This window comes from Tachysurus vachellii, chromosome 6 (assembly GCF_030014155.1).
Source record: "Tachysurus vachellii isolate PV-2020 chromosome 6, HZAU_Pvac_v1, whole genome shotgun sequence".
Taxonomy (NCBI): Eukaryota; Metazoa; Chordata; class Actinopteri; order Siluriformes; family Bagridae; genus Tachysurus; species Tachysurus vachellii.
The window spans coordinates 2,582,635-2,609,588 of NC_083465.1; the positions used below are offsets into that span (position 1 = coordinate 2,582,635).

Sequence of the window (26,954 nt, forward strand, 5' to 3'; positions counted from 1 at the left end):
TCTTTCTTTCTTTTTTTTCTTTCTTTCTTTCCTTCATTCCTTCCTTTCTTTCTTTTCTTCTTTCTTTCTTTCTTTCTTTCTTTCTTTCTTTTTTCTTTCTTTCTTTCTTTCCTTCCTTCCTTCCTTCCTTTCTTTCTTTCTTTCTTTCTTTCTTTCTTTCTTTCTACGTATAAAAGAAGAGTTCAGTAAAACGCATCCGAAGGAAGTTTGATTCTCGGTTTTGTTTTGTTTTGGTTCAAATCCTTTCTCTAAGAAAAAGAATCTTACATGTCTTGCCAAAGCTTACATGTTTTATTCCTTCTGACCCTGGAGACTTCCTTCCCTAAATCTTTAATAAACATCACCATACAATATAAAACGCTACTGTACAATATCAACAAATCCCCCCGCCCCCACCCCCCCGAAATGTCCGTGTTCACGTTTTCAGTGAAACCCACACAAGTCAAAGTGTAGTTTGTGACATAGAAATGTGTTTATAGTAATGACTTTAAGCTTTAAATAAAATTGATACCACGTTTTTTGCTGCATGTTTGTGGCGCACCGAGGAGAAAAAAAAACAGCGAGTGTGAGCCGAATGTCAAGCGTTCTGATTTCTTGAGCACTGCTTTGAATTTGCTGACCTTTCATTCAAACCCACTCCAGCTCGTTTACGGTGTCTTTTATTCCTCTTGAATCTCTTGGGGCTATTTTTATTACATTCCTTCCCACTTCTTTTCATGCAGTGACCTCGAATTAACACCTACGCCCGGAGAGGACTGGGATCACTTTTGGCAGTTGCTAAAGGTGGATTTAGAGCTCTAGATGATAAAATGTGCTGGAATTTTTTTTATTTTATTTTTTTATTTTAAAAAGCTTTCTTTAAGATTCAAAATGTACTTATTATATTGACCACTAATATTAAAATAAAACTAAAATACACTCGTATTTTTTTATTAGGGCTTACTCATAAACATAAAGCTCATTTGAATGAATATAGATTTTTTATTTTTTTAATAGAATTTTTTTTTTTTAATTTATCAAAATTTATAGAAAACATCTTAAAGCCATTCAAATTTGGGAAAACAATTTTTTTTTTGTTTGTTTGTTTGTTGTCTATTTAGTGTGAAAAAATATATTTGAAATAGTTTGTGCTCGAATTATTAAATTCAGTTGGTGAAAATCTCTTTCAGGGGGGTCACGGTGGCTTAGTGGTTAGCACGTTCGCCTCACACCTCCAGGGTTGGGGGTTCGATTCCCACCTCCACCTTGTGTGTGTGGAGTTTGCATGTTCTCCCCGTGCCTCGGGGGTTTCCTCCGGGTACTCCGGTTTCCTCCCCCGGTCCAAAGACATGCATGGTAGGTTGATTGGCATCTCTGGAAAATTGTCCGTAGTGTGTGAATGAGAGTGTGTGTGTGTGCCCTGCGATGGGTTGGCACTCCGTCCAGGGTGTATCCTGCCTTGATGCCCGATGACGCCTGAGATAGGAGACGCCTGACGGCGAGATAAGATGAGTGAGAGAGTGAATGAAAAATCTCTTTCAAGGAAATCTGTTGCTTGTTACAAATAATTATTTTCATATGTTTTCATATTATTTCAGAGGAAAATACGACGCCGAACGAATTTTTGAACGTGAGCGTTCGGTGCAGCGAGCTTGCCTTTCGTACGCGATCAAACGAAGCCTCTTCTCGGTATCGCGCTCAGACATTTCGGACGTTCTGTCTGCTCTTCTTCTTGTTCTGCTAACTCGCTTAACTTTTTCTCTTTCTCTCTCTGTAATGATTTCTCCACCGTCGTCTTGCTTTCTGTCAGATCGTTATTTTTCACTTGGCTGAATCCTACCTAACATTTTAAATCAGATACATTTTTTCCTCTTGGTTTTATACCGTTATCGATTTTCTCATCTAGTCAACATGAATGTATGTATGAATGAGTGATCTATTCAATTTGGAGTTTGATCGTACGGCCTGGTTGTGATCTATAGCTCGCTACTCCTTCTCTCTCTCTCTCTCTCTCTCTCTCTCTCTCTCTCTCTCTCGCTCTCTCTCTCCGCTCTAAGAGTGATGGTAGTTGTCAGACAGATGGGCAGACGGTGGTTTATGGAGTAGTATTATAAAGCAATGGTGCATCCTGGGTAACCTTCAGTGTAATAGCCATTAATAAGTGTTCTATATGACCACAATAAAACCCGCAACGGTTCCACCGAGGCCTGACGGACCTGAATGAAATGAGATCCAACAGAGTAAAGATTCACATTGACACCAATGTTTCGATGCGAATGCGACTAGAAATTTCTACTGTGTGTGTTATAGAATCCATATAATGTTGGGTTTGTCTTCTCTTGAATAGTAGAAATCAAAAATAAATAAATAAATAAATCTCAAATAAAAAATGTAAAAAAAACGATCCGCTTCAATTACATCACGTGGTATTTTCCATAAAAACGTGTTTTCTGAAATAGAGGTTAGTTTAAACGTGTTATTATGAACACACCATCGATGCTAACTATATTAAACCGGTTCGATTTTGAGATTTTTCTTTTAAAAAAAAAGCTTCTGCTTCTCGATGACGAGCGTCCGGTGAGATCTTTTAATTCTTAGCCCTATTTACAAAGATATTATGGAAGGAAGTTCCTAATTTGTCGATTATTGTTGGATTTATCTTGAATTTTATAATGAAAAAAAGAAAAAAAAAACAAGTAAACGATTTGATGCAAAAATATTTGAAACTTCTTCGATTGAAAAACTTGATTTTATAAATAGTTACCAAAAAAAAGAAAAAGAAAAAACAATTGATAAAACCTTTTTTTTTTTATGATAAAAAAATGCAAAAATGATTTAAGATAACATTTGCTTACATTTTTTTTCAGATTTTTTTTTTTTTATTATTTCTTTTTTTTAATTATATCTTTATATATATATATATATATATGATATTGGAAATCTAGCAATTCTGATTCTTGAAGAGTGTCAATTCTGTCCTGCCTCCAAGCACAAAAACTCTCATCTACTGATTGATTAAATAAATTATTTATATATTAGACCTTACTATGATAAACTGATCTCACAATATAGACTACAGTGTAAATCTAGCTGTAATAAAGTACGAGAAGCTCCAATGCAACGATTTCTGGTCCATGAAACAGACACACAAGATAATTAAACCCAACACACACACACACACACACACACACACACACACACACACACACTACTGCTTCCATATAATTACAGGGGAAGTAATCTGGCATTAAATGGCTCTGGAACTCCCTTGAGGTCATTAAGTAATCACATTAAGGGGTAATGACCTCGCTGGTTGTCCCTTTACCCCACGGAGAGGTAGTCAGGATGCTACAGAGGTTGTTCTGTACCACATTGCCACTGGTTCATGATTTAAGATGGTCCAGTGTTAATTGGATCTGGATTTGAGTTTGTTTTTGGCTGAACTGTATTTTTTTGTTTTTTTTTATGTTTGTCCAATTTATGCGATTGGTTATTTGAGTGTGTGTGAGTGTGTTTTCACTAAATGGATTAGATTTTACGTTTTTCGGGTTGTTTTCTTGCATCCATCCATCCGAGATGTTTTTTACTGTGAAATATTTCTGCCAGTGGAGTTCGACCGGTTTATTGATTTATTGTGATGATCAACGAATGAAATATTTGAAATATACAAGAAATGTTGTACAGTATGCATCAAGAAGAGAATAAAACACTTGGGGGACGTGCTGTTATAAGATGGGGGTAGGGTTAGGGTTAGAGTTAGGGTTAGGGTTTGGATAAGGAGCCCACATTTTTCTGTATCATCATCTAGAGAAGTGTTTTATTCCTCTTACACCACAGCTCAAATTTCCCAGCAGTCCCATGTTGATCATTGTAAACAATAATTCCATTTAAAGTTGTGTAAGAATAAACAATATTGTTTAAATATAAACCAGACAAAAACCTGTGTAGAAACCTCAATCCTGATGACGTTCCCTATTTTGAACGAGCCTAAAGTTAGAGCTTTAATTCTGCACTTATAGAACATTAACACACCTTATAAAGTAAACTACACAAAGTCTGAAGTGTAGCAGAAATAAAAACAGCTCCAAACGTGAGCATGAGCAGCTTCATCTCCTGACAAGGCCAAAGCCGTAGAACCTGATGGATGGAAACGTCACGCCGCCGTCTTGCAATGTTTTCCTCATGCAGAGCAAACAGACAATCAAAAGCACATGTCCATACACACACACATACACACACTCATACACACGTGCTATAACATTACAACACAAATTAAGTCGACGTCCATCATGTGTTAGAAAAGCACAGGGTTTGATCTGAGATTATATCGGCGTCTTACACAATCGAAACGACCGGCACGCAAAATTCTACCGCAAAAGCCGTAACTGTTCCAGAAAGTTACACAAAATCTGCGGTTTAACTTTCGCACAAGAAGCACGACGACCCGGCGAAGTCGGAATCTCCCGGGACGCCACTTAACTTCCCGCGGTTAAAGGAGAACGCCACCCGAATTCAATAACGGAACGCTCGACACTTTAGCGCGAAGACAATTTGGAGCAATTTAACAAACATTTGCTTTGTACTCTGCTGTGTACTCTTTAGGGAGGCTGTAGAGAGAAACTAAACTGTTGAGAGAAAGAACCGAAGAGTTTAATCATGTACTCTTTATTAAACAAGCTAAATATATCTTACCAGCTAATACGAAGCCTTTTATGAACTGAAATAAGGTTTCTTAAAATGTGCTCTTGTCCTCAACAGAGAAGTATTTAACATGGAAATCACTCTGTAGACTCTTTATTTTAGTAATCAGCCTTTTTTCAAATTTTAAAGTTTTAAAACGGGGGCACGATGACTTAGTGGCGTTCGCCTCACACCTCCAGGGTTGGAGGTTCGATTCCCGCCTCCTCCTTGTGTGTGTGGAGTTTGCATGTTCTCCCTGTGCCTCGGGGGTTTCCTCAGGGTACTCCGGTTTCCTCCCACGGTCCAAAGACATGCATGGTAGGTTGATTGGCATCTCTGGAAAATTGTCCGTAGTGTGTGATTGTGTGAGTGAATGAGAGTGAGTGTGTGTGTGCACTGTGATGGGTTGGCACTCCGTCCAGGGTGTATCCTGCCTTGATGCCCGATGACGCCTGAGACGCCTGAGGCACAGGCTCCCCGTGACCCGAGGTAGTTCTGATAAGCGGTAGAAGATGGGTGAGTGAATGTCATATTTTACAATATTACTGCAGTAAAATAAAGATGTGGCTTTGCCAATGGGAAGCACGGTCAGTTGGAATGAACAGAACTTCAGGAGAGGAGTAAATAAAACAGGAGCGGTGATTCGTGATTCTTCCAGATTTTATCACCGGCTTTATTTCTTTGTTCTTGACCTCGAGCATCCTCTTTCTTTTCGTTTCCTTTTCATCCCAGCATATTACGCACGTTTATTCCCCAGAGAACCGTTTATTCTACGTACAGTACGGCGCACTCAGCTCTTCCTGATGGCCATGAATCTCTGTCCACAGAGTTGCCCGGCTTTACCTGCCAGGAATCCATGAGCAATAGTCATCCATCTTTGGTGCATTTGGACGTGAAATTAAAAAAAAAAGAAAAAAAAGAAAGAAATAGAGAGCCCACAGAGAACTGGGTCATGTGCACTTTTTAAGTTTTAAACACACAACTTGAAAAATGAATATCATCAATCAAGGAGGAGAGTTCAGGGCATTTTGAGAATACGGCTCAGCGCTGCCACGGCCAATTAGAAGGTGGGATGCTGCTGCTCGCCAAACGCAATCTAACAACCGTGTCACCAGGGAATAGCTCTGTACCTCACAGCTTTTATTCTAATCACCTCACTAACATGAGTCTTAAACACGGAGTCGGGGCATAAAGTCTGCTAGGAGGAATTTATGGGGAAAAACATGACACAGTATGAAGTCAGAGACAAATAATCAACTGCGCTAGATGAGATGAAGTGGAGTTACTGTACAACTGTTGAAGGTTTTCTAAAGCCCTATTCGGACGGGATTAGTTTTACGTGGGGACGTGGGGGTAAAGTAATTATTACCAGAGCTTCTCTGTGATTTTAGTCCCGTCCGAATGTGCCATCTCTGTAAAGCCAGTTTACAGTTATTGGGCGAAACGAAAAACAAAACGAAAGAAATTGAATTTCTCTCCCATTTTTTTCTTTTCTTTCACCATCAGCTGTCAAATAGAAATAAAATCCTGACACATTATCGGCTCATGGGTTTCTGAGCCTGATGACAGGATACATCCGGCAGTCTGGGGAAAGCAGTTAGATATCGTTCTGTCTGAATTCTGGGGGAAAAAAACTTTTTCCATGTCTGCTGTAAGAAAGCATAGCTGTATATTAAGTTGTTACAGTTCTACATGCTATAGTGAAGGATCTAAACGGATCTATTACCATTTGTGAGTAACAATGTACCAGCTCCGGTTATGTTCCGCTTCGTGAGGTTTTCGGACTTTCAAAGAAAAGATTCCGACTCCATTTTGTCTTTAAGGACATTCATTCATTCATTTATTCATTTTCTACCGCTTATCTGAACTACCTCGGGTCACGGGGAGCCTGTGCCTATCTCAGGCGTCATTGGGCATCAAGGCAGGATACACCCTGGACGGAGTTCCAACCCATCTCAGGGCACACACACACACACAGACTCTCATTCACTCACGCAATCACACACTACGGACAATTTTCCAGAGATGCCAATCAACCTACCATGCATGTCTTTGGACCGGGGGAGGAAACCGGAGTACCCGGAGGAAACCCCCGAGGCACGGGGAGAACATGCAAACTCCACACACACAAGGCGGAGGCGGGAATCGAACCCCCAACCCTGGAGGTGTGAGGCGAACGTGCTAACCACTAAGCCACCGTGCCCCCCGTCTTTAAGGACAACAACCTCCTAATCATTACACAATTATCAGACTTTATCTGACTATAGAAAGGACATTCCATCCCACTCTCTGGTGTTTATAACAGTTTATAATCACACCCTCCAGTGTCACCCGAATGAGCATGAGGTTCCCATTTGAGTCTGGTTCCTCTCAAGGTTTCTTCCTCTTCCATCTAAGGGTTTTTTTTTCCTCCCCACAGTCACCTCAGGCTTGTTCATTAGAGATAAATACAAACACATTTAAATAGACGTCTAATATTAGTCTTGTACTTTTTGTACTATGTTTCTTATGTTCCTGCAAAGCTGCTTTGAGACGTTATTAACAGCGCTACTGTATACGAATGAAATACCGTATTTTCCGCACTATAAAGCGCACCGAATTATAAGGCGCAGTCTCAATTACGGGGTCTATTTCTGTACTTAACCCATACAGTACATAAGGCGCACCGTATTATAAGGCGCATGCTAAAACATACGGTCTACAAAAAAGCTAACGGAAGCAAAACAGTGAGTTTAGTTGAACTTTTTTACTATTTAACAATACACACACATTATTTTTTAATCGATCTTCTCCCACAAATCCATCCAAGTCCTCATCTACTGTGTCTTCTTAACTTGGCGCAGTTCATTTTCTTGCTTCTTCCAATTCTGAACCATAGATTCATTGATGTTGAAATCTTTCGCAGCTGCTCTATTCCCATTTACAACCGCGTAACTGATAGCCTGTAGTTTGAATTGTGCCTCGTTAGCATGTCTCTTCACTGGTGCCATTTTCGGGGGTCCTTAGACAAACAAATGTTGTCTTCTTCTTCTTTTGATTTTAATTTGGCGGATGGCAAACCAACTTAAGGTGCATTTACCGCCACCTACTGGACTGGAGTGTGGAGCGCATAATGGTTAGGAAGAAACAAATCGTCGCTGTCAGGCGGAATCCTTGTATCTCCAAAACCGTTACTTTTCAGGAAATTAAAAAAACACCGTACCTTATCTGCAGTGCACAGGGTTTAGTCCGCGTTGCAGTGGATTGTCTTGCGCTAAATTCCTGTCCTCAGACGAGCACCAGAACTAGCGGGGGTCAAGATTTTTTTTTCTTTGAGCCCAGTGTTTTGAAGACATTTACCTCAGAAGACGTGTTGATTCGTTGCGACGTTCTTGAGGAGAAATATGCCGTGAAGCTCTCCCGCGGAGTGAGGAAGAGGTGGACAGTTGAAGTGTCCAATGGAGTTATGAGATTTGCGCTCAAGCTATTTTCAAGACTTTAGATTGGTTAATAACTTGTAAAAATAACAGACCCACGTGGGGACTGACCAATAGCATCGATATGTGAAAAAATATGAAATTGACCATATTTGGACATACAAGGTTTCCACCCGACAGCGACGAAATGTTGTTTTGCAACATACCGGTAGTATACAGTACCTACCTACCCACACATAAGGCGCACCGGATTATTAGGCGCACGGCCGATTTTTGAGAAAATTTAAGGCTTTTAGGTGCGCCTTATAGTGCAGAAAATACGGTACATAGAATAGAATTTAATTGAATATTTGAATATTCCAGACATGACTATGTGTTTGTTCAGTGGTACATTTAATCTGCAGCTTGTTTGTTCGGTTTACATTCTGTTGTTTCATGGGTTTTCAATGATTCTTGGAGACATACATACGTCCTGTGTGTTCGTGAACGCGGGCGTCGTGTCCGATTGCGTCTCTGAAGCTCTAAATGTCACCGAGCGTCATGCGTAAGAGTTTGGAGAAACTAAATAAAGTAAGAGTTTTCCTCTCAGTTTGCTTTGAATTCTTTTCCATCCGAGCGTCTTTGTATGGAAGTGAGTTTGACTGACGTGGCTCGGGTCGTGTCGACGCTCAGCTTCTGACTCGACCTCCACTGATGAGGCATGAGGACTTGACAGGTGGTCAGAGTGATGATGGGGTGATTGATGGTGTGTGTGTGAGTGTGTGTGTGTGTGTGTGTGTGTGTGTGTGTGTGTGTGTGTGTGTGTGTGTGTGTGTGTGTGGCCGATACTGTTAAAAAGGTGTAGAACTCTATATATTGACAGCAAAATGAGATTTAGTTGTTTTACATTTCTAATTCCTACCTAATATCCCCTATTAATATAACACTATTTCTTTAATTAAAAAAAAAATTAAGGAAAAAAGAAAAATAATTATTTTATTTTATTATTAAAAGAACGACAATTGTTCAGAGCAACAGTGACATTTTCTTTATTTGATTTATTATTTAAAGTGTATTTATTATTTATCTAACATTTATTTAGTTATTTTGTTTAATTACTTTATGTATTATTTATTTATTTATTTATTTATTTATTAGCAGCTTAACTCTGTCTTTGAACAGAAACTATAAGACATTGAAAGGACAGTTTTGTTTTTTTTTGATCAATGGATCAGATCCTGTGCCGTTTTGCTTTGGATGTTGTTAACTGTGGAGATTAGAGAAGGCCGGTGAATGATAAGAAAGTGATCGATATTAATCAGTGAACATTCTGTCCGTTCTGTTTTTGTCGCTCTTATCAGCAGCAATGGAAAGGTCACGGAACGAGTAATGTATGTTGTATAGTTTTATACACACGTCACATTTTATGTGAGAAAATCAAACTTACGCTACAGTTTCGTTACATTGGAGGACAATAAGGACTTTGTTAGGAATACAGCCTGTTTTTTGTGGGCTTTTAAAGCCACTAATATGGAGGGAGAAAAAAGACAAAGGAAGTAAATCAACATTTTCTTAGTTTTCTTTAAATTTGTACGGAATTGAGGTGATTTTACCTGATTACCTGTCATTAAACCAGACAGACAGTCTTGATTCTTATAGACAAACATAACAACTTGTGTAATTGTTATTATTATTATTATTATTATTATTATTATTATTATTAATGTTTTTATTTTTTTATTTTTTTTTGCCAAACGTTTTCATTTTGTGTATACACAAGATATCACCATAAATCAATTAACTGCATATCTCAAAGCTCAGCCTCAGACTCGACTCAGACTCGACTCAGACTCAACTCAGACTCGACTCAGACTCAGCAGCTCCAACACTGTTTGAATGAACTGAGCTGATGAGTCCCTTCAAGTGCATTTGTGTGATTTAGAGATAAGGTCTGTGCTGTAGTGTAAATCAGTATAGCGGGTTTAACGTGCACACACACACACACACACACACACACACACCCTGCATCATGCACTGCTAAAGTGACGGTTTGGGACACAGAACCTCATCAATCTACAGCCGAAGCAGAATGCTGCCTGAGGTGAGTGTGTGTGTGTGTGTGTGTGTGTGTGTGTGTGTGTGTGTGTGTGTGTGTGTGTGTGTGGGGACATTATTAAAGGCCTACTGCAGCCGTATCCTCACACAGCGCTCCCAGAGGTGGCTTCCCTTACACACACTCTGTGAGCATCTAAGCAGGAAACAGCCTCAGTGTTTCAGCAGTGTAATATAATATCTGAGCAGGACAACACACACACACACACACACACACACACACACACACACACACACGTAATTCTATCTTTCTGAAGCAATTCTATTGACTTGTGTGTAGCTAAAGAAGACTAAGACAAACACAAATCCTAACAGCAGGTCAACCTTTATATCCTCAGCACGCAAAATAAATTTGGTGGCAACTAACTAACTAACTAACTAACTAACTAACTAACTAACTAACTAACTGACCAACTAACTAACTAACTAACTAACTGAGAACATTAATAAAGCACCTTTTCCATAGCCTGCAGAGAGCGAGAGAGAGAGAGAGAGAGAGAGAGAGAGAGAGAATGACAGAGCTAACACACCACACACACACACACACACACACACACACACACCACACTTGTTTTATTAGTAACAATAAGGAAGATGTGAGGTTTTTTATAGGCTGAGAGAGAGCCTGAGTCTCCACAAGTCCAGTGACACACACACACACACACACACACAGACACACACACCTATTTTATTGCAAACAATAAGGATGAGCTGAGTTTTATATGTCGGGAGAAAAAGTGAGATAGTAAAAGAAAGTAAAATGTGGCAAATGAGAAATAAGAACACAAACATACACACACACACACACACACACGAACACACACACACACACGAACACACACACACACACACACATACACACACAGTGGCCAGTGGTAATAATACGTATAATATATGTGTAATAATATGAAGTCCGTTCCTCTCTGGCTCTCATTTCTTGGTGACACATTCCCGTATGTTTGTTCGATGTCGTATCCATATGTGATGTAAACACTCGTCTACTCTCGGCTTTAACAGCTGCGGCTGTTTCAGGGAAAACTCTGCTCTTTAAATCGCTCAGCATTTCAGAAAATCAAGACAATTAAACCTTCTTTGTGACACTGGGTTTTATGTAAACACAGATTTTTTTTTATCTAAACACATACTGAACTATTGTGGCATCATTCTAATGATATTAAACTCTAATCTTTACATCTAAAGTCTAAACTTTCTCCTGTCGTTTCTCCGAGCTTTTTTTCTCTCTCTCTCTCTCTCTCTCTCTCTCTGACATCATTTCTTCCCCATTACTTCACACGTCAACTAAAAACACTCCTCAGTTCGCCAGCACAGACACGGACACAAACAAATCAGGCGTGTTTGCTCTGTACGAGACGAGAAGTCTTTTTACACACACACGCACACACACACACACACACACACTTTTCTTCATCTCCTCATCCCTCTCTCATTTCCACCAGCCTTTTTCTTCAGGAAAGCACTAGCTAATTATTAGCAGGGCGGCAGTGGAGCAGGTCTGTTTACACAATAATTAGTCTCTGGGGTTAATTCTAATCCTGACCTTTTTTACCTCAGTGAGGTGATGCAGGGCAAGGAATGGATTTACCTCTGTGTGTGTGTGTGTGTGTGTGTGTGTGTGTGTGTGTTTGTTTGAACATAAACACTAACAAACCTTTGCCAATTTCAGTTTCTAGCTGTTTGCTAGCATAGAGCGCACACCATTAGCACACCATTGCACACACACCCCTCCACACACACACACACACACACACACAGAGACTCACACACACACACACACAGAGACACACACACACTTTACACACATGTCTTATTACCATTGTGAGGACATTATAACATACTGTACTTATTACAGCAGCTAATTATTTACATGCAGAGAAACAAGACAAACTTTTCCACCAGGTCAAACGTGTCAGTTAATCCTACATGTATAAACACATTTTCACACACACACACACACACACACACACACACACACACACACACACACACACACACAATCAAACTCTTGCCCCTAATACTACGTGACATAACAAGGCCAGACAAAGCTACAGGTTCCTCCTCATTTTACTTCCCACTTTCCCATCAACCCTCCAAATAATTCTAATAATAATAAGCGCTGATCTCCATCAGACTGGACGAAGGACAGACACGAGGGTTTACGGCTAACACGGCTTGTCTTTCATGTCACGCATTAGCGTAACGCTAGCCCTCGCTGGCAATATAATCTGTGGTGTGTTATTTGGGTTCGTCACTAAGGGAGACAAGGTCGTTATTCAGACACATTCTCAGGATAATTGAAAATTAGAAACAGAGGAGGGAGGAAGCAGGTGACGCTAATCGATTTGAGGCTGTGTCAGAAACTAGAGCTGCTGCACGAGGGTTCAGATTGCAGCGACGGGAGCAGATGGCTTCGTCCATTGGTCGCTGTGTGTGTGTGTGTCTCTGTGTCTCTGTGTGTGTCATACTGTACATGGTGTCTCTGAAATGGTAGATATCTCAATATAACCTGTCTCTGCATGTGCTGATTTATATATTAACAGCAGGAATAATAAGAAGAAAAAGAAGAAGAAGAGAATCTTTTTATACGTCAACTTCCATATACTCAAAGCTCAGCTCAGTGTTAGATATAATGAAAAATCTGAAAAAAGTTTTATTAGATTTGGTGAACCATCGAGGTCTTAAAATAATAATAATAATAATAATAATAATAATAATAATATGTAATAATAATAATATGTAATAATAATCTTTAATTTATATACCATCCTTCGTTTAAAAAAAAACAAAAACAAAAATACACAAATAAAATAAACATATAAATTTATTTAAAAGTAATAAATAAATCAAATCTTTGAAAATGTATTCAAAATCAAAATACAAAAAAGTAGAATAAAATCGTTTTAAAAGTTTTTAGCAACTACTGTATATAAAAGTAATTTCAATGTAAAGCAAGTCAAAGAATAAAATCTAGTTAAATACTTGTGATTTTTTTAATCAGTCAGGATGAACATCTGCTCCAGATCGTCACAACTCTATATTAACTTCCTACATAAAATATAATAAGAAGCAGAAGATAAAAAAAAAAAAAACTTTTTCCTCAGTTTAACCTCGACATGATTCACAGTGACTCGATAACTTGTGCGTTTCCGTGACAACCGGTGTGACTACGTGAACGACGTGCTGCAGTCTTTTGTTACTTCTAATGTGCGACGAAGACACTAAAAGTTTTGGAAATTAATGTGTGTGAACATGTTGTCTGGTCTTGAGACACACAAGCGCTCTCCTAAAATGTTTTCTTTCGTCAGTGTGTGCTTGATACGGGGGGTTAGAGACAGAGCCATCTGTCTGCTTTCTCACACACACACACACACACACACACACACACACACACACACACACACACACACACACACACACGCACACACACACAGTGAAACACAAGCCCACACAGGTTTTAGGTACGACTCTCACACTCTCTAAAAAGGCAGACAGCTGCATATACAATGTGACACACATACACACATTGATGCACATATCATTCAGGTAACAGACACACACACACCCACACACACACACACACACACCCACACACACACACTGCACTCAGCATATGTTCAGTTTTTTGACAGTATGTTTGCCACTTTGCAAAGACTTGAAATGTTTTTCCTGCATTGTGTGTGTGTTTGTGTGTTTGTGTGTGTGTGTTTGTGGTGTGTTTTAAGTTACTATCCAGACATAAAGCAGAATAATCAGTGTGGTGTGCTCTTACAGCAGCCGATAATGGGGGAAAGGTCAATACACCAAATGACTCTCACTGACTGAGAAGACTGATATCTAGTGTGTGTGTGTCTGTGTGTGTATGTATGCGTGTGTTCTGTAAGGAATGCAACATGACTGTGTGTGTGTTCTGTACGGAATGCAACATGACTGTGTGTGTGTGTGTGTGTGTGTGTGTGTGTGTGTGTGTGTTCTGTAAGGAATACAACATGACTGTGTGTGTGTGTTCTGTAAGGACTACAACATGACTACAACATGACTGTGTGTGTGTGTTCTGTAAGGACTACAACATGACTGTGTGTGTTCTGTAAGGAATACAACATGACTGTGTGTGTGTGTGTGTGTGTCTGTGTGTGTTCTGTAAGGACTACAACATGACTGTGTGTGTGTTCTGTAAGGAATACAACATGACACTGTGTGTGTGTGTGTGTGTGTGTGTGTGTTCTGTAAGGAATACAACATGACTGTGTGTGTGTGTGTGTGTGTGTGTGTGTGTGTGTTCTGTAAGGAATACAACATGACTGTGTGTGTGTGTGTGTGTGTGTGTGTGTGTGTGTGTGTGTGTTCTGTAAGGAATACAACATGACTGTGTGTATGTGTGTGTGTGTTCTGTAAGGAATACATGACTGGGTGTGTGTGTGTGTGTGGGGGGGGGGGTGCTTTGTAGTCAGAAGTAAAGCTTGTATGTTATCATACACACACCCCGTCACTGGAGACTCCTTCCAAAACCTTCCAAAATCACTGATTACACACCTTCATTAACATGAAACCTCCGCCAGCTTTGTCTGAGTTACCATAGTAACCACAGTGTCTCAGAAGGAGCACAACAATACAAGCCTCGCTGACCAATCAGAATGAAGGATTTACCAGCGCTCTTATCGAACAAGATTGCTGTAGCAGTATATCATATTAGAAAGATTATTAGACCACCAGATTATTATATCACCAGATTAGTTATAAACTCTCTTTACACGCTGTAGAAGGTTTAAATATGAGCTAATTAATATCAGAGATAATTAGCAGAGTTGTGGACTAGCTTGGGTCTGTTTTACATCATTATTAGCGACTACGTCTTGTCTTCATCATCTACATGACCTTCTTTGTCCCTCTAACATGACGAATAGCAACCAGTATTAGTTTACCTTTGAGAGTGTGTGTGTTTGTGTGTGTGAATACACTTCATAAAGGCTATGCTAATAGTTGTTAGCCATTTTTACCTGTTAACACTAGCATGCTATTCCTTACATCCTACAGAATCTCTCTGTTTTTTAATCTCTCTAATCGTGGCATCGGCTTCACCGGATTAGTAACAGACACAACAAACAAAACAGTGGCAAATGAAATCGTGATGCTCTGCTAGTTTTGCTTAATTTGTTAGCGTTAGCATGATGTAAGCATTAGACGTCGAATGGTTTTAGATGTTAGATGTTAGATGTTACTCTACTGTTTAGATCTCTTGGAGAATTCAGCACTGAGATTTCACCCTCATTGACATCTGGTCTTTAATAAGAAAGCCAAAGATGAACAGAGAAGAAAACATACAAAGCTCTGCATAATAACGAGGCTACTAGGTTTAGGATTCGGTGTGTTTTTAGAAATATACTGTATAGATGAAGGAATGACGAGGATTGAGCACAAGTTAAGACTTGGTCTTAATATCTGCTTTCATAGAGGAGGATGAAGAGGGTTTGGCTGTCATCCAGAGTCTATAATGACTGATCTGGAACCAGCTCTGTCATCCGTTAATTGGGTCTGAAACAAATATTCAAACAAGAACATCTTTTCTTGCCAGATGTGACGCTGAAAAATGTGCACGTCCCATCGACCAACTCTTTTAGACACTCTATCTAGTGCTTATTGGCCCTAAAGTGGCACAGAAAACACACACACACACACACTCCCATTCTCCTGCAATCCTACACTCTTCACTTTTTTTAATTGGCCCTTATTAAAAGCCAAACTGCTGCTGTTGTGCGGCTTTTCTGAAAAGTCTCCAGGAATGGTAATTAATGGCGGCATCTGTAAGAAAGTGGGCAATTAGCGGGAGCTGACAGGCGAAGAGTGTGTGTGTGTGTGTGTGTGTGTGTGTGTGTGTGTGGCAGCTTTGATGACTCTGCTTTTCATCCGAGGATTGTTTGTTTAGCCTGCAGGGCTCCAAAGTGGACGTTTCTGTTTGATTTAACGCTACTGTAAAGCTAAGGTTAGAGTTTACAGGATTTCTGTCACCCATATTGACGGAATTGTAGTAAAGGATGTTAATTTATATTGCAGTGTATTTAAATTAGATATTCTGAAGAGACACACAGAGAAAGAGAGAGAGAGAGAGAGAGAGAGAGAGAGTACATAAAGTTCAAAACTCTGCACATTATTATTATTATTATTATTATTATTGTTATTATTGTTATTATTTTGAGCTCCAAATTCGAATTTCTGTCAGTGATACACCACATTATGAAGGCTACAGATGTTACAGATGTTACCACCTTTAACTGAGAAGGATTTCACTAGGTTTATGTTATGAATCTACACTGAATAACCCGTGGCCTCAAGAACACCATGTGAACCTACGATGAAGCACGGTGGTGGAAGCATCATGTTGAGATGGACCCTTGGCCTCGATTGTCCTAAATTTCAACAAATTCTTACTGATTCTTTTGCAGATCTGGATGTTATAATTCCTTGGTCTGTAAATGTATAAATGTACCTCTGGTGTGGATTATATAGAAATATATGGAATACATACAGTATATATCTGTTACCAGGTCCCAGAGTGCTCATCCTTATACCGCTGGAATCCACAGACCTGCTTGTGTGTGTAGCGTGTAATGGCTAACTGCTTTTGTCAACTTTGTTACATACGCGATGTTACATAATTTTTCTGTCTGTTCATTTATCTGCTTGTTGTTGCAATTGTGTTTTGTTTAGCTGTCAATGCTCTTGGTAGTCTTAAAGCTGTTTCTTCCTGTACTTCTGCTATGCTGCGTGTGTAGATCCATTCAAGATTTGTATGACTCAGAAAGTGAGTCCTGGCTCAGTAAGAACGGCATGAGAAATAAAGAAAAGACAGAAAAAAGTTGGAAACTATTTGGAGAACAAATAAACAACTTTCTTCTTCTCATTTCTCCTCACTTCTTCTCATTTCTCCTCACTTCTTCTCATTTCTCCTCACTTCTTCTCATTTCTTTCTCAATTCTCTTCTTCTCATTCCACTTCTTCTCATTTCTCTCCTCTCCTCTAGGTGACCCTGCTTTAGCTAAGGAGAACAACTGCCTGAATGCTGCCAAGGCGTGTAACCTGAACGACACGTGTAAGAAGTACCGCTCCTCCTACATCAGCCCTTGCACCAGCCGCGTCTCCACGGCCGAAGTGTGCAACAAGCGCAAGTGCCACAAGGCGCTACGTCAGTTTTTTGACAAGGTGCCTCCTCGACACAGCTACGGCATGCTATACTGCTCATGTCCTCCGGGGGACCAGTCAGCCTGCTCCGAGCGCCGGCGCCAGACCATCGTCCCTGCGTGCTCTTACGAGGACAAGGAGAAACCCAACTGCTTGGCACTGCAAGTCTCCTGCAAGGGCAACTACATCTGCAGGTACACACACCTCCTCAGCTCATTCGTCATCGTACGGTCAGTCTAACAACAGAAGACCATGTTCTCACATTCAGTTACAAAATGGATCAAAACAGCTGGTTGGGTGTTAAAGGTTCGTTCTGTAGTTTTGAATCTTAAATCAAAACAAATGCAAAATGTCATCAAGTTTAGATTTTTTGGTGTGAAATAAGATTTTTTTGTAGACATTGAGAATTTGAGAAATTATTAACACAACACAGCACGTCAACAGCAGGTTAACAGGAAACAGAGTTTCTACACAACGATCGTATCTGAGGTAAATTTTGCTTTGTTTACGTCTATTTTGTGCCCAGACATAGTGAGAATCCCTGCTGCCGGTGTCACGGCTATTGCCATAAAGTGATAATCCACGGCAACACATATTTACACGACGGCTTTAGAGGTGCTAACAAACATCACGCCCACCCGAGCAGCCGACGCTTCCGGGACGCCTCGCGATCACCGACGGCGACAGCTAGCGTTAATCCTCTATCTGCATTTCTTCTGGGAAATAAAATGCACATTAACCCAGAACACAGAACATACACAAGACAATTAGCGCGATTATTGAAGCGTAGCAATAAAGCACGAGCTCTTAAACTCGTTTTGCGGTTTAGAGACGCACCCTGAAGTGCTGTGAGCGCCTTGTTAGGGGCTGATTAAGGTGCTACGGAGGTGGGATCAGAGTGTTGTACGTGTCACAGCAGTGAGAAACCTCAAGAGAGGAAAAGAGGAAGACAGATCGAGGGATAGTTTAACGCTCCTGTTCAATTAGAGCTTCTGTAAGCGTGATCACCTGCCTGCTAGGTGTTCACACACACACACACACACACACACACACACACACACACACAGAAATAAGTGGAGAACATTTGGACTCCTGCACCATTGTACTCGCAGCGGCGCCTGGCTTTCTCTCGCTCTTCTACCTTGTCTTTCAGGACGGCGTGTTTTTCTACAGATGGTTGGAAGTGATTTGAGTTTCAGAGGTTACCGTAGGAGGTCTGATGTGCACCAGGCAGGGGTTCGCTCTGTTTTCTGGAGATGGATTGACACCTTCAGTCTCACGCTAATCCCACACCATATGCCGACCGCAACTGTGCACCACATTCATTTAGTTCCTCCTCGTCTCCGCTTAGCAACAAAGCTCTGCTGAGATCATTTACATTCTCCCTGTATGCATCAGAGGGTGTGACGATATACCGGTGTAACAGCAAAGATTTACACTCATGATGTAATGTCCCCTGAAAGTCCTCTGAAGTGTGGAGCGATATTCATTCATTCACTCACTCATTTTCTACCTCTTATCTAAACTACCTCGGGTCACGGGGAGCCTGTGCCTATCTCAGGCGTCATCGGGCATCAAGGCAGGATACACCCTGGACGGAGTGCCAACCCATCACAGGGCACACACACACACTCATTCACTCACGCAATCACACACTACGGACAATTTTCCAGAGATGCCAATCAACCTACCATGCATGTCTTTGGACCGGGGGAGGAAACCGGAGTACCCGGAGGAAACCCCCAAGGCACAGGGAGAACATGCAAACTCCACACACACAAGGCAGAGGCGGGAATCGAACCCCCAACCCTGGAGGTGTGAGGCGAACGTGATAACCGCTAAGCCACCGTGCACCCCTGTCTATATCATTCAATTATTATTAAATATTATTAAAATAATCCACCGTGCCCCCTGGAACTATATTAAAGGAATTAATTAACCTTTTGTCCTAAACTTTAACTCTTGAGTAAATTAATTTAATACAGATGGTAATTTCAACAATTTCCCTGAACAATTTACTTAATTAAAGTAAATAATTTTTATTTTTATTTTTATTTTTTTTTTTAAGTTTTGTGATGGAAATCTAAGCGCAGCTGTTTAGACGAACTTTTATATTAAATCATTTCTGAGTGTGTTATTTTTTCCTTAATCAAAGATCTTTGTAAATGAAGCCGTAAATTGGATAAGTCTGTTTTGTTTTTAGAGATTAATTATTCGTTTTATTCATAATTATGCTTTGCATTTGTGGTATTTGGACATACACAAAAAAAAATATTTAATTTTATTTTTAAAGATTTTTATTTAGTTCTTTTTAGAACTACAATATTTTTTCTGTGAGGATTATTATTTTATTATGTTTTATTACTCTTATTATTAAATCTATGGGGTTCCGTTTACATAAAAACTCATTTGGAAAGATTTTCTCTCCTGTGTTAATGGTCTTAAAAACTTAATTATTGGAGTACAATTAGCAGTGTTTAAAACTAAACACCATTCGTCTGGGTTTCAGGTCACGTCTAGCAGATTTCTTCTCCAACTGTCAACCCGAGCGACGGTCAATGTCCGGCTGTCTGAAAGAGAACTACGCTGACTGCCTTCTGTCCTACTCGGGCCTCATCGGTAAGAGACTCCGGCATACTAGAAACTACTAGTGCAACGGTTTTAGTTTGACTTTTAATGCTGGTATTGTAGAATTATTATGTTTAGTAAATAGTATCTCCTCCTAGGGCTTTCAAGCCACATGCACCAAATTCGGATATGTTGTAGACCCTGGTATGAAGTTTGTTGTTAGTTCCGGTACTTCCGGTACCAGGTCTCAAAATGGCCTTTTTCCAATAGACTCCCAAACTTTGGAGGTTTATAACTCGGCAAGCTTTCGAACTATCTACACCAAACTCGGCCAGCTCCTTTAGCGTGATACTCTGAACAAAGTTGGTGTAAATTGGTGTACCGACTGGCCTTTCGGTTGTGCCTCAGCCCCGCCCCCAAAATATGCAAAATCAAAAAACTTTTTACAACATGGACATGTGACATATCAAAACACTCAGAACAATGAGGGGAACTTCCTCAAGCGTATTCAGATGACGATACATGCTTGTCTCCACTTGCCTCCAAATGTTTTGGCACCCTAGCTTTCTGTCCACTTGCTTCTAAAAGTAAAACTGTCCCTTATGTCCACTCGCCTCCATAAAGCACCGGCCTTTGCGAATACTTGCTTCATCAAAGCCAACATCAAAGTTTGTCACGACGAACTTTACAAATCTAGTTTCATTATAATGTTCGCCACCGAGTATGTGATGAAGATCAGTCATATGTAAATAAGGTCTGCTTATGCAAATTTAAGTTCCAGGTATCCTCGTTTATTAGTCAGATATATATGATGTAATGACTCGGGGAACTTTTTGGCTCCTGCACTTCCAGATTATTTCATGCAGAACCCAAACTAGTTCACAGAATATCATCATCTGTCAGAAGATTTTAATTCATTCTAATTTAATAATTTAATTTATTCAGCACCAGGTCTGACGATAGGCTACAAAACTAATTATTTAAATAAATAAATAAATAAATAAATAAATAAATAATCTTGTTGTAATAAATTACTCTTTCTATACTAACCCCTTACACATGGTAGGCTTCAAATAAATAAATATATATATATATATATTATTTTTTTGTTAACCTCTTAATGGCTTCTATTCATCTGGGTCACGTGAACGTGTTATCGCAGCCCAAAACGTGTAAGAAACGTTATGAATTCGAGAGCCGGTGCTAACAAATACACCATTTCATATTATCTCCTTCGTTTAAGCGCCAAACAACGTTTGTTTATTAGAATTCCAAGCGTTTGGCATGAGATCGGTCCGGACCCCGGTTCCTCTACGGGCCGGCTTTCATTTTTCATTCACGTTCATTTCTATTTGGTTTAATAATCGGAGACTTTCCTCTTCACCGAGTTCACACAATAGGTGCCAAAAAAAAAAAAAAGTCATCTTTCCCAGACAGAAGGTCTTTGTCGACTTTTTTACAACAAAGTAAGAGCTGTAGTGAGTCACAAAATAGGATGTGGTGATGAAAAAAAAGGAAACTACAAGCCATACTTCTGTGTCCTTTTTGTTCTCCAATGAAACGAACGTTCCTGCTTCATCGATCACATTCTGCCAAAACACCACTGCTGAAAATACGGTGCTGCTCTGGTAGGTTTCACAACAAGTACATCCAGACAGAGACTGAGAGACAGACAGAGAGAGAGAGAGAGAGAGAGATAGAGAGAGACAGACAGAGATGAGAGAGAGCTACCAAGACATAGACATCCGGAGAGAGAGACAGATGGAGAGAGATGTAAAAAGGGGTGAAGGAAGAGAGATACCGAGACAGAGACATTCGGAGAGAGAGACAGCTAGAGAGACATTTGGAGAGAGAGACAGATGGAGAGAGATGTAAAAAGATGTGAGGGATGAGAGAGAGACCAAGACAGAGACATTCGGAGAGAGAGACAGCTAGAGAGAGATGTAAAAATGGGTGAAGGAAGAGAGAGAGACAGAGACAGACATTCAGAGAGAGAGACAGATGGAGAGAGATGTAAAAAGGGGTGAAGGAAGAGAGAGAGACAGTGACATTTGGAGAGAGAGACAGATAGAGAGAGATGTAAAAATGGGTGAAGGAAGAGAGAGAGACAGAGACAGACATTCAGAGAGAGAGCTGGAGAGAGATGTAAAAAGGGGTGAAGGAAGAGAGAGAGACCGAGACAGAGACATTTGGAGAGAGAGACAGATGGAGAGAGATGTAAAAAGGGGTGAGGGATGAGAGAGACAGAGATATTCAGAGAGAGAGACAGATGGAGAGAGATGTAAAAATGGGTAAACGAAGGGAGAGATGTTTTTGTTTTTTTAAGTTAGAGAATTTGTGATATTTCCCTCCACACTGGAGGCAGATGGATTAAGGTCAGATCAGGACGAGATGCTCTGTGATCAGTTCAAACTCCTCTCTGGATTTCAATAAAATCCAACATTTACAATCCAACAAATCCTCCTCGTATCTGCGCTGAAATTGTTCCAAATGTGCGTGAAATCACAGCGATTTGTCACGCAGATCAAAGCGGTTCACGCCGACTCACAGATAACATCACAGTAGATGAGAACATGGAAGATTTTGTAGGATCATTTCAGTCATGTTCGATCCATTACGATAGACGACGGTCGACACCATGATGGTACGAGGAAAAAAAAAAAAAAAAAAAGATAAGAAAGGACAAAGAACTGAAGACTGATGAACACTGATTAAATAATCGCAGTTTTATCCCTAACATGACATCACACCTTTTGTCTGTTTGTTCTTTAACGTCCACGATGCGAGATCTGACTTGCGTTCACGGCGGTAGAAACAAAGTCTTTCGAATAAAACAACACAAACTTGTCATGAAGGAAGCTACAAGAAGTTCCAGCTTCTACTGTACATCATTTTAACCTAATTCATTTCTGTGCTGTCGGATCAATAACGTATTAAAACAAGGGCATTCATCTAAATCTGTGGCTTTGATCTAGATCTCCGGTCTGAGATGCTGTTCTAGATTAATCAACACCGTCGGACCGGTTTGAGGACGAACGAGGCGGAGCGATACGTAATGACGGATGAGACGTTTTGTTTTTTGTTTTTTTTCCTTCTACAGGTACGGTGATGACCCCAAACTACCTGCGATCCCCTAAAATCAGCGTGTCGCCTTTCTGCGACTGCAGCAACAGCGGCAACAGCAAAGAGGACTGCGAGCGGTTCACAGAGTTCTTCACTGACAACGCCTGCCTGCGTGAGTAACTCCGCCGCCCTTCTTCTTCTCCACCTCCTTCCTCGTCTGATATTTCTACGCCGTATCTCGTCGGTTTGATCTTCACGAGCTTTCAGTCTCCGGTCCTTCTTTACGCTTTGTGTTTCCTGCATCCTTCGTTCGTCGTCACGTCGTCTCTAACTGACACTTTCTCCTGAAACCTGTCAAATCCTGTTCTCTAGCGAATCTCCTTGTATTATTTCATGTCTTTCCCTCAACATCTCAATACTGCTACGTTTCTGCAGAGGAAACCTCGGCAGCGTCACGGTTGTAGTAGCTGTTGTAAGGTACAGTAAGCGTTCGAACCAAATAGAAATAAAAGCTTTTAAATGTAATCGGCAATAAAACAGGACCATATTCCAGTGATTATAACAGTGATTATTTTTCCTACGATAAAAAAAAAAAAAAAGATAATAAATAATTAAATAAAAAATCAATAAGAATACGGAATTAAACATGCTGTTTATATTATTCACTCACTCATTCATTCACTCACTCATCTTCCACCGCTTATCCGAACTACGTCGGGTCACAGGGAGCCTGTGCCTATCTCAGGCGTCATCGGGCATCAAGGCAGGATACACCCTGGACGGAGTGCCAAACCATCGCAGGGCACACACACACACACTCTCATTCACTCACACACTCACACACTACGGGCAATTTTCCAGAGATGCCAATCAACCTACCATGCATGTCTTTGGACCGGGGGAGGAAACCGGAGTACCCGGAGGAAACCCCCGAGGCACGGGGAGAACATGCAAACTCCACACACACAAGGCGGAGGCGGGAATCGAACCCCCAACCCTGGAGGTGTGAGGCGAACGTGATAACCGCTAAGCCACCGTGCACCCCTGTCTATATCATTCAATTATTATTAAATATTATTAAAATAATCCTAAAGTATAAAGTATCATGATATTTCTTAAGTGTATATATAATTATATATATAATTATTATTTTTTGTGACGATAATCACCTCAGTCCCGTCCAGACTAACCAGATGTTCTTTATTCCTTTCGATTTTCTCCGCACACTCTCCCCAGATTCCCTCTCAGTACCTGTCACGTCTCGGCGTAGTTTTAATTAAACACAACCCGGTGTGAAGCGAGACGGATAAAGCAGGTTCTGATGCGGCTACAAATCTTCGGGATGCTGCGGTTTGGGCCTCTAAGGAGTGATTTTGGGCAAAAAAATAGAAGAGAGAGATGTGTTTTATCTCTGAGATTCGTTCCTGGAAGTCTGAAATCCGAAGGCCATTTTCCTGCAGGTTAAAGCAGGTTGCTTACTGTCAACCTCTCTGTCCCTCCTTCGCTTTTTTAGCTTCCTGTCCTCATCTGTCTAGCAAACACACGCGTCATCTCTCTGCTCTCTGCCAGGTCACGGCAGCATGAAAACGCTCACGAAGACACTCACATCATTCTCTTTCCTGTTGCCCCTTGGGTTCCTGTAAAGGTGGATACTAGGGCATGAAAACAGACAGCTCTCCACTTCTCTCTCTCTCTCTCTCTCTCTCTCTCTCTTCTCTCTCTCTCGTGTCTCATTAGGCGAGCTGAGTGTTAAACACACTGACAGGTGTTCTGGAGCCGTCAGAGAGTGAGCTTTTCTGCCTCGTTCTTGTCTGTCTGTTCCTGGATCTGAGGCAGACAAACAGCACAGTGCTTTAGCTTTAAAATGCTGGTCAGATAGATCGGTAAATATAAAGGTAAATAACTAGCTAGAGATCAAAATATGTCTCTTGGGAAAGGAAGAGGATATGTGAAAAGAAAGCTAGTTCTCCATAGCTAGTTCTGGGCTAATTAGCTTGCTTTGTTTACTTGTGATGTCACAACGTACCGTGGCTAATAATGATGAGCAGAATGGTAATAAAGAAAAAAGTCTAAAACTTAAGACTAGCCAGCTAGCTGTTTAATTTTAGCGGGTTTGCCGAGACGAGTTTATTAACAAGGTATTTTTATACGCAGGTTTATTCTGACTCAGACTAGCGTACGGACAGACTAGGGTTGAGTGCACAGCAGACGAAATGACTCACTAGGAAGCAGACACAAGAGGCGTCACCGATTATGTCTTCCTCACAGACCTGTCATCATCGTCATCATCATCACCTCTGCCAGGATTTCTGAGCTTAAAATACAAAATATGTCCACATGAAAGAGCTGAATGTTGAGACAGAGGCTGACTTCATTCTTACCCAGACAAAAGAAAGCCGCGGAATATACGGGAAGATACGAGGAATAAGGTTAAGTTCATAAACGAAACAAACAAAGAACATTTTGCAAACCCGCGTGAAGGACGTGTTACTATAGAAACGTATCTAGAAGGTTTGACTGCATCGTATATAGAACGTTTGGCCGCAAGTGCTATTTAATTTACCGTCACTGCTGCCGCTGTTAAAAAAATACTTAAACTACACTTTCTCACAAAGTGTTACTATGGTAACGGAAGAAATCCCTTCAGAACTGTTTCTTTGGAGTCCTTGAAGAAGATGTTTCTAATGACGATAATACGCGTTTCGAACCCAACCGCACAGAAACAGGAAGGATTGTTGAGCATTGTGTTACTGACAGCGAGAAAGCAGGAGAGATCGGGCTGGTCGGAACAAGCGCGGCATTAATTATTAACCGACCGAGTCTGGATTATTTCCGTTGTGATTGATGCTCACGGACAACGGACAGTCGATCATCAGAATGTCTCAATGACATCCGGCTTAATCATCAGCGTGATTCAATATTTACCTGGACTGTATTTAATCAGCTGAAGGTTAGCGTCGCTGTATTGAAGGGTGTCAGGGACAGATTTTAGATATCCGTGTGAACGTCGGTGTTTATCTCTCTAATACAAACACACCTCGCTCTGAGACAAGAGTATGTACTTTGGTCAAAACACATGTTTCAGACATCGATCTGGAGCCTCGACGAAGGTCGATAAAGACCGATGAAAAATCTCAGATGTCACATACACGTGAAAACGATCTCCTCTCTGAGTATACTCCACACTAAGTCTCGATCCAGAGAGTTAAATCACCGCTGGTTCGTCAGAGTCGTGTGGAAACCAGTCCGGTTTTCTGCTTGTGTGAACGAATCCCAGTCTGTCGTTTGAAATTTAATCAGTATTGGATATATTTTAGGTTTACACAACAATCCACCCTCGTACACATTCATTACAACTGGGTTCCAGTTGCTCGTGTCTGAGGTTGCTGTAAATAAAAAAAAGGACATTTTTTTAAAAGGCTGAAGTACAATAAAATCCACAAAGGAACAAATTTTATAGCTGTTTTAAATATTTTCATTTTCACTCCCTTTTATACATAAATGCACTTATTACTGCACTAAGGAGATAATAAACACCCAGTTTGCACAATCGCATTTGCTTTTTAATACTTTTTTTACTTCATTCTTTCGGTAACTGTGGTGTCTATCGATGGGAAGATAAGCCAAGAGACGTGAAGCGAAGTTTTGTGGCTTGGCCAATAAAAATTTGGGGTGGGATTTTAGATCGGTCTACACCACTGGTCTACACATCTGATAAAATGTAGAATAAAATTTCATCATCGCCTTGGAGTTACAAGCAAAGCAGGCCATAATACTCTTTTTACAAAAATAAATAAAATAAATAAATAAATTTAAAAAAAAACAATTGTTGTTCAGACTTAGTGCTGCTTTTTGAACGACTCGAGCCGTCGATCACCAGCTAACCGATGATAAATCGTTTCGTTCTAATTTCCCATACAACGTTTCGCATTTCATAACCGTTCATTAAAAAAAAAAAAAAAACAG

At 40.4% G+C, this 26,954-nt stretch overlaps 1 protein-coding gene across 2 annotated transcripts in view; it reads left to right on the plus strand.

Moving 5' to 3' along the window:
- The window catches only part of gfra1a (gdnf family receptor alpha 1a), a 79,496-nt gene that overhangs the window by 43,921 nt on the left and 8,621 nt on the right, over positions 1 to 26,954 (plus strand). For both annotated transcript variants that reach the window (XM_060871735.1, XM_060871736.1), the window contains 3 exons: positions 17,200 to 17,551; positions 19,867 to 19,976; positions 23,026 to 23,160. In XM_060871735.1, coding sequence (XP_060727718.1) covers positions 17,200 to 17,551; positions 19,867 to 19,976; positions 23,026 to 23,160 — 597 coding nt within the window. The remainder of the gene's footprint in view (positions 1 to 17,199; positions 17,552 to 19,866; positions 19,977 to 23,025; positions 23,161 to 26,954) is intronic.